General features: G+C 32.7%; 1 protein-coding gene across 1 annotated transcript in view; it reads left to right on the top strand.

Annotated features, from left to right (window-relative positions):
* Nucleotides 1–15,119, top strand: part of DPP10 (dipeptidyl peptidase like 10) — an 881,130-nt gene that overhangs the window by 510,509 nt on the left and 355,502 nt on the right. Inside the window, exon 5 of the mRNA XM_007494071.3 lies at nucleotides 11,946–12,020. Coding sequence (XP_007494133.1) covers nucleotides 11,946–12,020 — 75 coding nt within the window. The remainder of the gene's footprint in view (nucleotides 1–11,945; nucleotides 12,021–15,119) is intronic.

Genomic DNA, 15,119 nt, shown 5'->3' with positions numbered 1-15,119 from the left:
AAACTGTGTTTACTCTTTGTCCCAGAACTATTTCTACTAGGTCTTTATTTCAAAGAGATCAAAGAAATAAAAGGACAAATCTATAGAAAGAATATCTATAGCACCTCCTTCTTTTGGTGGAAAGGTTTAGAAACTGAGGAGATGCCTCTTCAGTTCCAATCCATAAATTGGGTAATGACTGAATGAGTTGTGATATTAATTGTGATGGAATACTATTTTGCTATAAGAAATGATAAAAGAATGGTTTCAGAAAAATATCAATATGGAAACTCAAATGAACTTATGTGAATGAATTCAATGGATTCAGGGAAACTCTTTACACAGTAACAATAACATTATAGAAAGAACTAACAACTCTAATCAATATAGTGATCCATGACAAGTCCAAAAGAATCATGATGAGAAACTGTATCCACCTCTCTTTAGAGAGCTTATAGATTCCAATTGCAGACTGAAGCATATTTTTGTTATTTTTTTTCCTTTTTCACAATATGGCTAATGTGAAAATAAAAATAAAATAACTTATTCCTCATGAGACCCTAAGCTAATCTCTTCACCTTTATTACCACAGTTTACTCATCTGTAAAATGAGGAAAATGGACCAAAAGACCCATAAAATTCCTTTACATCTCTATTTATTCAGTTATCCTAAAAATAAAACAAAACATCCTTCTGACCAGGAGAAAATAGATGTTAGATTCTTCAACCACTTCTATTTTGTAATGATACAATATACTATTGCATCTCTTCCTAGAGATATCAACATGCCTATTTTGTATTTTTTGCAAATGTTTCATCATTCTCATTAGTATTTAGTGATTTTTTTCCCAACTGCAAAGTATTTTCTGCCTTCATAATGGCAATTGAAGTAACACAGTATACTCTACATTTGGATAAAGGAATTTCTTTCAACACTGAAGTCATAGATCTTTTACATTATTATTAATTATTCTTTTCATGCTAGATATGATGGCTGTGTCATCCTCCCAAAAATATTAGAATCTTTTTGTGGACATAATTATTATCTTTCCCTGTATCTTATTTTTAGTAAGGCTCTTGCCCTTCAAATCCCACTTAGCACTTTGTTTCACAACACTATAATGCATTTATAAAATAATAATATCTTCTTTTCCACATTTGCTTCCTATTTACCTTTGTTGGCTGAATGAATCTATACCCTACAGTAGTGTCTGGACATATTGCTTCCAATATTATTTCTGTCCTTGGTTGTTAAAGTTCTGCTTAAGTAATATTTCATTAAGATTATCCTCATGGTTCATAATAGAGGGATTATGGTAACAATAAAACATTTAAGTTACTGTTCAAGACAACTACAGAACAGCTGCGACAAGGCAGGGTAAGATTTATGGTCAAGTCAGTTGTACAGATGGTAATTGTTATGAGTTCAGAGGAGTGAGAGATCATTTCAGATTGCTATAATTAAAGCTTCATGGAGAAAATGTCATTTTCTCTACATCTTAAAAGGTGCATAGGGTTTTGGAAAGATAGAAGAGAGTGAAGGGCATTCTGGACCTTAAAACTGTTAATTTAAATACAGAAGCAAAACAGAATACTGGTCATCTTCCTATATATTGCTTTCTAACATCTGTGAGCTGCCTTATTCATTGTTTTATTGATCATAGAATAATATAATCATAGATTTTGAATGGGAATGTGCTTTAAATACTACAATAAGATCAATTCCTCATATTTTAGTATTAAGGGCACAGAGGAATATAGACTAAATAACTTTCCCTGGACTTCTGGGTGAACATGGCAGCAGTCTAGATGCAGAACTCTTCCTCTCCTCACCACCTACCAATGTAGACTACCTCAAAATGCCAAAAGAAAAACAACAAATTCATATGAATGAATGTACTCTACAGAAGGACACAGTATTGAAGATATGTGGTATTTGGCCATTTCCACCCTATAAAGGGGTGAAAAATCCTCCACCAAAATGAGAGCTAATCAAACTTCCCCCACCCCAACTATGGAGCCAGAGTCAGAGCCATCATGGGCTAGAATCAGTGAGTGAGCAAGAGGCACATCTAGAGTGAGTATGAGGAACCTCTAGGTTCTTGGCAGCTAACTAAGACCATCAAATACCTACACCTGAGAGCAGCTAGACCTGAAACCCCAGGAGGCTGAAAAGCACAGACCTTGGGCTTCCACAGGGAGATAGCATAGAGAAGGTCAGCAAGCAGTAGAACCTGATCAAGAGGTGGATTCAGGCAAAAACTTTGCTTTTTAGCTCCATACATAGAAAGCATGTCCTCCTCACTCAGATATCTGACTGGAAAGGTAAGGAAAAGCCACCATAGATATGGCAATCAATACCCAGGAAAAAAAAATTCCCAATACCAAGAAAAACAAGTAAAAGGTATTGACCATGGATAATTTTATGGAGGAAGAATCCAGAATTCAAAGGAAATAGTAGAAGATGAAAAACAAATAAATGCTCCAAAACCTTCCAAAAAATGGAAATTGGCCAAAAGATTTTGAAGAATTTAAATCAGAGCTTATCAAAAAGATGGAAGCCTTCCCGGAAGAAAAATGGGAAATAATTCAAAAAAAGAAAACAACAGTTTAAAAGACAAGAAGACCCAATTGGAGAAATAGCTGGAAGCTACAAAAAGCAGAATATACCAAACTGAAAAGGAAAATCAATAGACTATAGCATAAAACCAGTCTTTAAAGAACACAATTGGGCAATTGGAAGCCAATGATCTTGCAAAAAAAAAAAACAGTTATTATTAAAGCAATATCAAAAGACTGACAAAATAGAAGAAAATACTAAATATCTCACTGACAAGATGACAGATCAGGAAAACAGATCAAGAAGAGACAATCTGAGAATCATTGGTCTAAATAAAAACCCAGAAAAAAATGGAAATCATGACATCATACTACAAGAAATTATCCAAGAAAAATACTTATCCAAGAAAAGTCTATCTTACCCTATAGGAAAAGTGAGAAGGGAAAATTAATGGGGGGGGAGCAGAATGGGAGTACAAAAAGGGAGGGAAAGAGAGGGGAGAGGGAACTTAACAGACCCTAATAAATAATAAAAAGAAGGGAATAATAAAAAGCGAGGGGGTAGAAAGGGAAGCATATTAAGGGTGGGGATTAGGGAGACTGATGAAAAACAAACCATTAGTTAAAAAAAGATATAGAATAAGAAAAATAGACAGAACTAGGAGAAGATATCAAATGTTGGGAAACACACAAGTGGCAATTATAACATCAAACATGAATGGGATGAATTCACCCATAAAACAGAAACAAATACCAGAAGGGATTAGAGACCAAAATCCTATCATATGGTGTCTACAAGAAACACACATGAGGTAGGTAGATATGTATAGGCTTAAAATCAAATGTTGGAGCAAAATCTATTAGGCCTCAACTAAGAGAAAGAAGGTATGAGTTGCAATCATGATATGTGACAAAGGCAATATAAAAATACATCTGATTAATAAAGATAGGGAAGGTAATTACATCCTGATAAAAGGCAGTATAGACAATGAGGAAATGTCAGTAACTAACATGTGTGCACCAAATAGTATAGCATCCAAATTTCTAAAGGAGAAAGTAGTGGATTTGAGGGAGGAAATAGATAGTAAAATTATACTAGGGGGAGATCTGGACTTTCTGCTATCAAATTTACATAAATCAAATCAAAAAATAAATAAGAAAGAGGTAAGAGATGTGAAGGAAATCTTGGAAAATTATAGATAATAGATATATGGAGAAAAATAAATAAGCACAAAAAGAATACACTTTCTTTTCAGTAGCACATGATACATTCACAAAGATTAACATTGTACTAGGGCATAAAACACAGCAAACAAATTCAGAAAATCAGAAATAATAAATACAAACTTTTCAGATCATAATGCAATATAAATAATAATTAGTAAGGTTATATGGTAAGACAAATAAAAAATTAATTAGAGATTAAATAATATGATTCTCCAAAATTGGTTAGTTAAATAACAAATCATAGAAACAATTAATAACTTCATTGACGACAATGATGAAAAACCCCTTCAAAATCAATGGGACACAACGAAAGCAGTACTCAGAAGGAAATTTTTATCCTTGAGTTCATATATGAACAAATTAAGGAGGGCAGAGGTTAATGAATTGGACATGCAAATAAAAAAAATTGAAAGAGAACAAATTAAAACCCCCCAGATGAAAACTAAATTAGAGATCCTAAAAATCAAGGTAGAAATTAATAAAATCATGAGTGAAAGAACTATTGAATAAATAAATAAAACTAGAATTTGGTATTTGGATAAAAACAAACAAAATAGACAAAGTACTGGTCAATCTAATGAAAAAAAGGAAAGAAGAAAACCAAATTAACTGTATCATGGATGAAAATGGAGACCTCACCTCTAATGAAGAGGAAATTAAGGCGATCATTAAAAACTATTTTGTCCATTAATAGGGCAACCAATGATGCAATCTAGGTGATATGGATGAATATTTACAAAAAATATAAATTACTTAGATTAAGAGAAGAAGAAATAGAATTCTTAAATAATCTCCTATCAGAAAAAAAAAATTGCACAAGCCATCAAATAACTCCCTAAGAAAAAATCACCTGGACCTGATGGAAGCATAAGTGAATTCTATCAAACATTCAAAGAAAAACTAATCCCAATAATATAATAACTATTTGATGGAACACACAAAGAAGGAGTTCTACAAAATTCCTTTTATGACACAAATATTATATTGATTCCAAAGCCAAGCAGATTAAAAAAAAGAGAAAGAAAACTACAGACCAATCTCCTTAATGAACATAGATGTAAAAATCTTAGATACTAGCAAAAAGACTCCAGCAAGAGATCTGGAGGGTTATTCATTATGATCAGGTGGGAATTATACCAGGAATGGAAGGATGGCTTAATATTAGGAAAACCATCCACATAATTGACCATATCAATAAGCAAACCAACACAAATCACACAATTATCTCAGCAGAAGCAGAAAAAGCCTTTGACAAAATAAAACATTCATTCCTATTGAAAACATTAGGAAGTATAGGAATAGAAGGGCCATTCCTAAAAATAATAAATTCTATATCTAAAACCATCAGAAAACATCATCTGCAATGGGGATAAACTAGATGAATTCTCAGTAAGATCAGGAGTGAAACAAGGATGCTCATTATAACTTCTATTATTTAACAATGTACTAAAAACACTAGCAGTAGGAATTAGAGAAGAAAAAGAAATTGAAGGTATTGAAATAGGCAAGGAGGAGACCAAGCTATTACTCTTTACAGATAAGATAATGGTCTACTTAAAGAATCCTAGAGAATACACTAAAAAGCTAGTGGAAAAAATCAACAACTTTATCAAAGTAGCAGGTTATAAAATAAACCCACATAAGTCATCAGCATTTCTATATATTTCCAACACATCTCAACAGCAAGAGATACAAAGAGAAATTCCATTTAAAATCACCCTTGACAATGTAACATACTCAGGAAACTATCTGCCAAGAGAAACATGATAACTATATGAACACAACTACACATCACTTCCCATATAGTTAAAATTAGATCTAAATAATTCAAAAACCATTAATTGCTCCAGTAGGACAAGTTGACATAATAAAAATGACAATCCTACCCAAACTTATTTACTTATTTAGTGCCACATCCATTGAACTACCAAAAAACCTTTTTTACTATATTAGAAAAATAAAATAAAAACATAATGAAGTATTTTTGGAAGAATAAAAGATCAAGGATATACAGCAAAATAATGAAAACAATGAAAAGGTAGGGGCCCTAACAGTACCAGATCTCAAAGTATACTATAAAGCAGTAGTCATCAAAACAAAATGACACTGGCTAAGAGACAGAAAGGAGGATCAGTGGAATAAACTTAGAGTAAGTGACCTCAGCAAGACAGTCTATGATCAACTCAAAGATCCCAGTTTTGGGGACAAAAATCCAGTATTTGATAAAAAAAACTGCTGGGAAAATTGGAATGCAATATGGGAGATATTGGATTTGGATCAACATCTCATACCCTACACCAAGATAAACTCAGAATGAGTGAATGACTTGAATATAAAGAAGTAAACTATAAGTAAATTAGGTGAAAACAGAATAGTATACTTGTCATATCTCTGGGAAAGGAAAGTTTTAAGACCAAGAAAGAGAAAAAATTACAAAATGTAAAATAATTTTGATTGCATTAAATTAAAAGTTTTTGTACAAACAAAATCAATGCAACCAAAATTAGAAGGGAAACAATACCTTGGGAAAGAAATTTCATAACAAAATTCTCTGACAAAGGTATAATTACCCAGATTTATAAAGAGCTAAATTAATTGTACAAGAAATCAAGTCATTCCCCAATTGCTAAATGGACAGGGGACATGAATAGACAATTTCAGATAAATAAATCAAAAATATTAAGCACATGAAAAAGTGTTCTAAATCCCTTATAATCAGAGAGATGCAAATCAAAACAACTCTGAAGTATCTCTTCACACCTAGAAGATTGGCTAAAATGACAGCAAATTAAAATAATGAATTCTGGAGGGGGTGTGGCAAATTTGAGACATTAATATGTTGCTGGTGGAGCTGTGAATTGATCCAGTCATTCCAGAGGGCAATTTGGAACTATGCCCAAAGGGAAATATAAATCTGTCTGCCATTTGATCCAGCCTAGATTGTTGGGTTTATACCCCAAAAGATAATAAGGAAAAAGACTTGTACAAGAATATTTATAGCCACACTCTTTTTTGGTGGCAAAAATTGGAAAATGAGGGGATGCCCTCGATTTGGGAATTGCTGAACAAATTGTGGTATATGTTGGTGATGGAATACTATTGTGATAAAAGGAATGATGAAGTGAAAGAATTCCATGTGAACTGGAACAACCTGCAGGAACTGATGCAGATTGAAAGGAGCAGAACCAGTAGAACATTTTATACAGAGACTGATACACTGTGGTACAATCAAATGTAGTGGAGTTTTCTAGTATCAGCAATGCAATAATCCAGAACAATTTGGCGGGATCTATGAGAAAGAATACTATCCACATTCAGAGGAAAAACTATGGGAACTGAAAGAAAGAAGAAAAACAGCTGCTTGTTCACATGGATTGATGGGGATATGATGGGGGATATAGACTCTAAAAGATCACCCTAGTGCTAACATAACAAGATGGAAATAGGTTTTGATGAAGGACGCATATAAAACCCAGTGGAATTGTGTGTCAGCTATGGGAGGAGTTGGGGTAAGGGGAGGGAATAAAACATGACTCTTGTAACCAAGAAAAAATATTCAAAATTGACTAAATGAAATTAAAATAACATAAATAAATAAACAACTTTCCCTATTTTTAGTAATTATATGAGGAATGGTTTTAACCAAGTTTCTCCTAATTTTAAGCCTAGGGCCCTAAGCAATATACTATTATATTTCATGGAGATGTTTCTTAGAATTAAAAAGCTCCAGCATCTTATTTAACAAATGGCTAGATAAGCTTAGGTAAGTGGTATACTTACTATGTTAACATAGTGGGTTGGTGACAGTCAGGACTCAAACCTAGTTTCTCCTTTCTACTCACCATATATGTAAGGCATTGTCCCAAATAACTATTGTTGTTGTCATTGTATTTGATAGATTTTTGGGTTAGTTTTTGAAAATCCAATCTACATTTATGGAAATGAATTTGAACACTTTTAGGAGATTCTTCCCTATATTTTCCCCACTGATTCACTATAATTGTTTTACCTAGACAAGAATGAATGGATGAAGATTAATAGAATTTGAAACTTTGATCACAGCAGGACTGAGACTGTATAGATATATTAAAATTCCTTCTAGTTAATATTATTTTGGAAAATGTAGATGTAATAACTTTAGATAAATTTCGATGCCATATAGTATTCACTAAAATGTGGAAAAGGGGAGAACCTTTTGATTTGATAAAATATGTATCAGAGTATAGTACTCATTTTAACCCTAGATCTGACTTCAATCAGTCAACAAACATTTAAGTCATGCATAACAGCAAACCCCATTACTTAAAAAGCACTAATTATTTGAACACACTTAGACACGGAGGACTTTTCTTAGGCTTATCATGGCTACCAGAATTACTACAGTTTTTTTTTTACTTTGGGGTCATTATTAATTATTAATAGTATTTCCAAAACAAAGAGTAGTAGCACTCTGACAGGGACTTGATTTTTTACAAGGACTGATTCAAGAGCTATTGTTTAGCACAAAACAATGTATTGTGTCTTGGTGCAAGAATAAGCATAATTTGGAATCCTGTCTAAAGACCACACCACTTGGGAAAGTGGCAGGGATTTAGCATGCAATTGAATATGTTTACTTTACATATTTTTCTGCCTTTAACTTTTTCAGTTGCATATTGTGAATTTGCATGTGCTGAGTTCATTTAAACTGAGGTCCTATTTTAAATCACAGAGAAATTTCTGATCTTCATTGGTAGAAAAGGTTTCCTTAGGTGATATTCCCTAAACCAATGAAATCACAGTTCTGGAATCACCATAAAGCTCCATTCTTCACTGTATATGTACAGATATATTTGTTCTTCAATGTGATGTAATTTTAAAGGTTTTACCTATATCAAAGGAATTTTGCATTCAGACCTTGATTTTAGAAAGCCAAATTCTACATGCTACCAAATGGTCACTTGTATGGTTCAACTAATATTTTCTAAATCACTTCTTAGTAATAGGTGCTTTGTTTTCCCAGATGTGCATTGCTGTCTCTTTAATTCATATGTATTTTATCAGGACTCTGTGTATTCTTTCACTGCATGGTATTCATGACTTTGTCTCTCTGTTCATAAAAGATGATAATTCTACTTTTTGTGTATATGCCATATGCTGTCTAGTAAATTATAATTAGCTGGAATATAATTGTTGTGTTTATTTCTTCATTTTTGTTCAATTACTTAAATACTTCAATTACTACAATAATGGGTAAATATTTCTTAGGATAATAAAATTAAACTTGGAATGTATATTAGATATATTAATTTTACAGATGAGGAAATCGGGGTTGAAAGACATTAAACAACTTGTCTATGGTCACACAACTAATAGGTGTCTCAAGTGAGACTAGAACTCTGACCTTCCTGACTCTAAGACCTACACTCTCTCCATTGTGCCATTTAGCTGTTTCTTATTTATTTAATATTATTCTCAATATTTTGGAATTTCATATAAAATATTCTTAGCAAATATGAATTAGATTGAATAATGAGGAACTCTAAAGTGGTTTGTCTGAATATGCTAGATTCTCCTATAATAACCATCCAGGTGTGTACCTCATAAGCCTCATAATTACTGGGACTCCCTGTAGCATCAATGTCTTACCTCCATCTTTCTCAAAGCAGGGATTTCTCTGGAGGAGAAATTGGAAAGTTTCCCAGGTCATACATTATATAATCTTAAGTCAGTGTAGTGATAATTAATAAAGTGTCAGACAAGATAATTGCAGGAGCTGTAAAAGATACTAAAGTGTTGTTATAGAGGGACAAACACATCTGTGAAAGTGTGAAGTTAATGCATACTAGGAACATCACATGGAGAAATATGGGGGAGAGGTGAGATTTCCTTTATATTATCCAAATTTAGCTCTGTACCAACTTTAACTAGTGAGAAAAAAGCAAGATTGAGGAAGAAGAGCTCTCTCTTGGATTTTACTTTGAAGATGATTTCTTTGTAACCTTGGGGAAAGTACAAATTCTGTGGTATCCAGTTCTTCTCTTTCTCAGAGTAGGAGTATTGAATTGGCCTCAAATATGGAATCTACATAATTGAACCTGTGGATGTTCTTAACACACACAGTACATTAAGTGAATATGTATCCTTTGCTTCTACTAGTTCACAGAGGGATCTTTTCCTTACTAACTTATGAGAGCTTTACTTTTTTTTCCAGTATCTTAAGGAATCAATATAAAGTGGAAAAGTAGTAAAAGTAGAATACAGGACCCAACTTCAAGTTGTAATTCTGCTACTTTTGACCATGGGCAAGTCACTGAACATTTCTTTGCCTTAATTCCCATATCCTTAAAATGAGGCATTTGTATTCATTAAACTGTATGTTCCCATTTAGTTGTGAATCCCTGATTCTATGTATCTGTAAATTTCTTCAATCTCTATCCCTATTCCATTTGTCTATCTTTTCAAATCATAAGTTCCACATGAATTTATTTTGTCTGTCATGCTACCGACTGGTGGCTACATGCAAACAATCTAGTTTTATTTATGTATATATCCAAAACTTGAACAATGACCTTGATCCTTTTCCCCTATTAAACCAGATTTGGGATTCACATGATAAAAAATCAAGGTTTTTAATATTTTATATATTCTCATTGTTTGGAAGCTTTTAGCCCATTCCTTATAGAGGACTTGGCTGGAATTATTATTTTGTGGGATTTGGAGTCCCTTTATTTGCAACATGTCAACTTTCATAAGTAATTGCATTTGGAAATTTTTTTATTTTCTTTCTCTACTTCTGGTGATTTTTCTCCTGTATTCAGGGGATGCAGGGGAGCTACTATTCTAAACTTTGATTTCACCCAATCTTATGTACTGTTAGCTCTATCCCTAATTAGAAAGGGAAAAATATACACTTGGGTACTTAGTTAACTATCATCTTCTATCTATACAATGTCAGAGTAAATGTTTTATTTTCTTTTTAAGCACATTATTTGTAAAAAACAAAAAAAACAACATTTGTTCCATCCCCTTTCAGATACAAAATAGATAATATCTAGCCATCACCCAACATCAGTTGTATCATGCGTTTTAAGTTTTGCTTTGATTTTTATCAGACATTTTACACTTTTAAAGAAAAATTTTCTCCTGAAAACTTATTAGACAAAATTTTATTTTGTATCTGAAAGGGGATGGAACAAATGTTGTTTGTTTTAAACAAATATATTTCCTCAAGGCAACCATAGTTTTTCATAATCAAATCTCTCAAATTCCTTCTGATATCAGTAGCATATTTGACTAAGTTTCAGGTACAATTTCAGTCAGGTATCATAAAATGTTTATTTTTTAAACCATCACCCAACATCAGTTGTATCATGCATTTTAAGTTTTGCTTTGATTTTTGTCAGACATTTTACACTTTTAAAGAAAAATTTTCTGCTGCAAACTTATTAGACAAAATTTTATTTTCAAAAAATAAAGACAGAAAACAAAAGCTTGAAAGAATAGCACCACAACTGGGCCAATCTTTTTTTTTATCTTTAACTCAATCCAATACCTGAAATCCTCCCTCCCCCCCAATAAAACTTCATTAAGGAATAGCAAAGAAACTTTGACTTTTCTCTGATTATTTAAAATATTAAATAATCTCAAAATATATTGGGTTAATAAAATTCTTACTCTGAAGACATAAATAAAATTGTGAGATAATCTGCCTACCAAGAAATTACAATTCGGGGGATGATGAACCACGAGGAAATTGATGTTGTGAGAAATTTTAAGAATTTTCTAATTACTATGATTTACTTAGCACTTTAATATTGGCAAAATTCTGAATATGTGAACTCATTGTTTCCTCAGTACACACCTATGAACTAGGTTTAGTTATCATTTCACTTTTAGAGTGAGAGAGATAAACTAAGTGAAAATAAGAAAATAAGTTATAAACCTATTAAGTGTCTGGGAGAGAGATTTGAATTTCAATTTTGCTGATTGTAAGTTCATTACTCTTATCTCCTACAATACCTAGCTTGTCCAGAGACAGAGAAAGAAAGACATACAGTCAGAGAGATAGGCAGAGATAGCAAAAGAAACAAAAAGACTGAGATAGAATATCAGCTGATTTGTTATAGATATTAATACATGCAAATTCTAACCAATATCTCATTTTGGCAAACTATTTACATTCTATCATTTTTCTTTAGGTAACCTTCAAAGCATCAAGACATTCTGTTTCACCAGACTTAAGATTTGTACTTCTGGCTTATGATGTGAAACAGGTAAAGCAATTTTCTTTTCTAGTCAAATCATATTTTTTATTTATTAAGAGTTAGCAATTGAGACCCAAGCCAACAAAGGTTGTTTTGTAGTGAAGAAGTGATGTGGCTATATGTGAATTTCCTTCCAGTGGTATAGTCAATGGTGAATATGTCAATAGTAACTTGGAATAAGGAACATTGCAGGTTTTCAGGGAAGAGGAAATGGGGGCATCAACAAAAGAGGTTGTAGGTGATTTGGTAAGAGAAATTACTAGGACATAATGTAGGTGTAATATAAAGAAGTATGAGTAAAGAGAGAAAAAAAGTGGCTACAAACAACTCCAAAGTAATGGTTTTGATGACAATGTAAAATCTCATTGTCAAAAGTTATTAATCAAATATACTAAATTATTTGGGAAATTAAATAAGAAAAGAAAGTAGTATAATAAATTAACTTGTTTGTGGCTCTGCTTATTTAATTAAACCAACTGTATTAAATAATAAGAAAAGCAAAATATCACTTTATGCACAATTTTTGCTCTCTTCCCTAAAGTGATTGTTGACACTTAAATCTTGCGTTTTATGTTGATATGCATAACTTTCATTTGATATGAAAAATATTAATAAAGATAACTATCTTAAGTGATAACTCTTAAAACTGAGTAATGAATAAAATTAAATCTTCATTCATTTGTTGGTTTTTAAAATTTGGTAATGAAATAAAAGTAAATAAAAAGCACAGTTCAAAACACATAAGGAACAGTTTGTTTGTTCTGTCTAAATGAGGAATGGGATTTTTGTTATTTCTTCAATGTTATACTGCTTCAAAGTTGTCCCTTCTAAGGTATTGTGTAGCAAGAGAAAGTGTGTATATATGTGTCTGTGTATGTTTATACATATTTATATAATTTATTTATATACCCTTTTAGGCTAGCTTTTGTTTCTTTTTACAATATTGCATTTTTTGCAAAGCTCTTTTTCAAGAGTATTTAATTAAAAATCAGTAAGAGAACTGACTAGTCAATCATACTCTGTTTTTCAGCTAAATGTTTTTGATTACACCTAGAAGCATTTGCTTTTAATAGGACAATGATTTTTATTTTGTAAGAAAAGATTTGTATCATTGGCTCTGTGCAAAGTTGATTTGCTGTTTATGAGAAATGCTAGTTCTATTAGCATATGCTCTTGTTCGTCCCAGAGACCCTCATTAAGAGGATCCAGTCTACATCTAAAATTAAGTTGTATCTTTCACTCTATTTTGAAGTATACTTGATAATTTGAATTGATTTCTTTTTCAGTTTGGTCAATCCTGCTTTTCATGGCTTCCAACAGGTCAATTCTGGTCTCTAATTTGCTTAATATGTGATGTGACTTTTCTGCTTCTATTTCAAGTGGGAGATTATGTCTTTTAAACTGTTATTTTCTTTTTTAATTACTTGCATTTCTAATTCCTACTTTTCTGCCCATTTTCTTCTATCTTTCTTATGTGGTTCTCAAACTCTCTTTTGAGTTCCTCAAGAGCTTGTGATGAATGTCCATTATTTTTTTGGAAAGTTTGAATGTATTTACTTGTTTGTCTCTATCTGCTGTCTCCTCTGAACTCTGCTCCTTTTCACCATAGAAATTATCCAATGTCAGAGGCTTTCCCTGTTGTTTATTTCTTTTGGTACTTCTGGTGTGTGGTTCCTTTGCATTGATAGTCATTGCTGTACTTTTTTTTCCCTCTGTATTACATTGGATTCTCAGCTAGAAGTCTGAGTGAGGCAGTCAGTTCTTGGTGCCATGGTCTGCCCATGTCTGGCTTATCTCCGCACCTGGGATACAAGCTTCATGTTCCCCAGCCTCATGTCTTATTTCTCATTGACAAGACTCTGTCATATACTCTGGAGTAAGACTGTGGTGTCCTCAGCCTGCTCCCAAGTATTTAAAGATTTCCCAGACCCTTACTCTGACTCTGACATGATTAGATGTATGGAGGAGGGGGTGATTAGCTCACGCTTTGGTACCCCCTTATAGTGTGGAAATCACCACAAACTGCATACCTTAAAGTGTGTGCCCTTTGGCAGAGCCCCATCACTTGTCTGATTTTGATTGTTGTCCTTTTATGAGGCTTTGTATTGGGTGATTGTGAGGAGAGTCTGGCCCTTCCTTCTACTCTGCCACCATCTTAGCCCAGACCTTTTATATTGTTTCTAAGGCAGAAGAGCAGTAAGGGCTATGCAATGGGGGTCAATTGACTTTCCCAGGGTCACACAGCTAGGAAATATTTGAAGTCAGTTTTGAACATGGGACCTGGCTCTCAATCCACTGAGTCACTCATCTGCCCCCTTCACCTGGATTTTGTATTTCAGTCTTTCAAAAATTACAGACAGCCACCTAATCTGCTCATCTTTCAGTATTTTGAGTATCCCTGGATATAATTCTACAAGTACTTAATTCAACATATATTAAGAATATACTATTTTCAATATGTTTGTTAACTGTTAAGAATTCAAAGTCAAAATGGAAAAGTTATTTTAATCATTAATGTTCTACTGGGAGTAATACAAAATATGACATAAAATAAGCCAAAATAATTATCTCATTTGAGGAGAGAAAATAAAGTTAGTAGAACCATGGAAAACATTTAGGATATTACACTGGAAGTAAAACTTGGAAGCTAAGGAATCTGTGAAGCTGATATATTTGAGGTTGCAAGTCTAGCTGCAACACAGATGTAGGAAACAGAATACTGAGAAACTTGAATAAGTAACTTGAGCTCACCAAAACCACCTAAGTATTCTCTTATTGTATAACTATTTAAAATTTGCCATAATCTTTTTTATTTCATTCCAAAGAAATTTATTCCAAATTTCCTACAATGTCTAAATGATTAAATCCAGCCTCAGTACCTATTAGGGTATTATATTTTTAATGTTTCATCTTTTAATTGTATATGATCAGTTGGTGTCTAATCTAATCAGATGATATTATGATTTCTTCCTCTGGTTCCATGCTCATGCTTAACACTATACATTACTTCTAGCTTCCTTCCTTATTATTGGATTTTTTTTAGTTGCTTGCGTCTTAATATACAATGCTCTCTACCTTGCCACACCATGTCACACTCCCGCCCTCTTT

This window comes from Monodelphis domestica, chromosome 4, assembly GCF_027887165.1.
Source record: "Monodelphis domestica isolate mMonDom1 chromosome 4, mMonDom1.pri, whole genome shotgun sequence".
Lineage (NCBI taxonomy): Eukaryota > Metazoa > Chordata > Mammalia > Didelphimorphia > Didelphidae > Monodelphis > Monodelphis domestica.
This window is presented reverse-complemented; position numbering and strand designations above follow the sequence as displayed.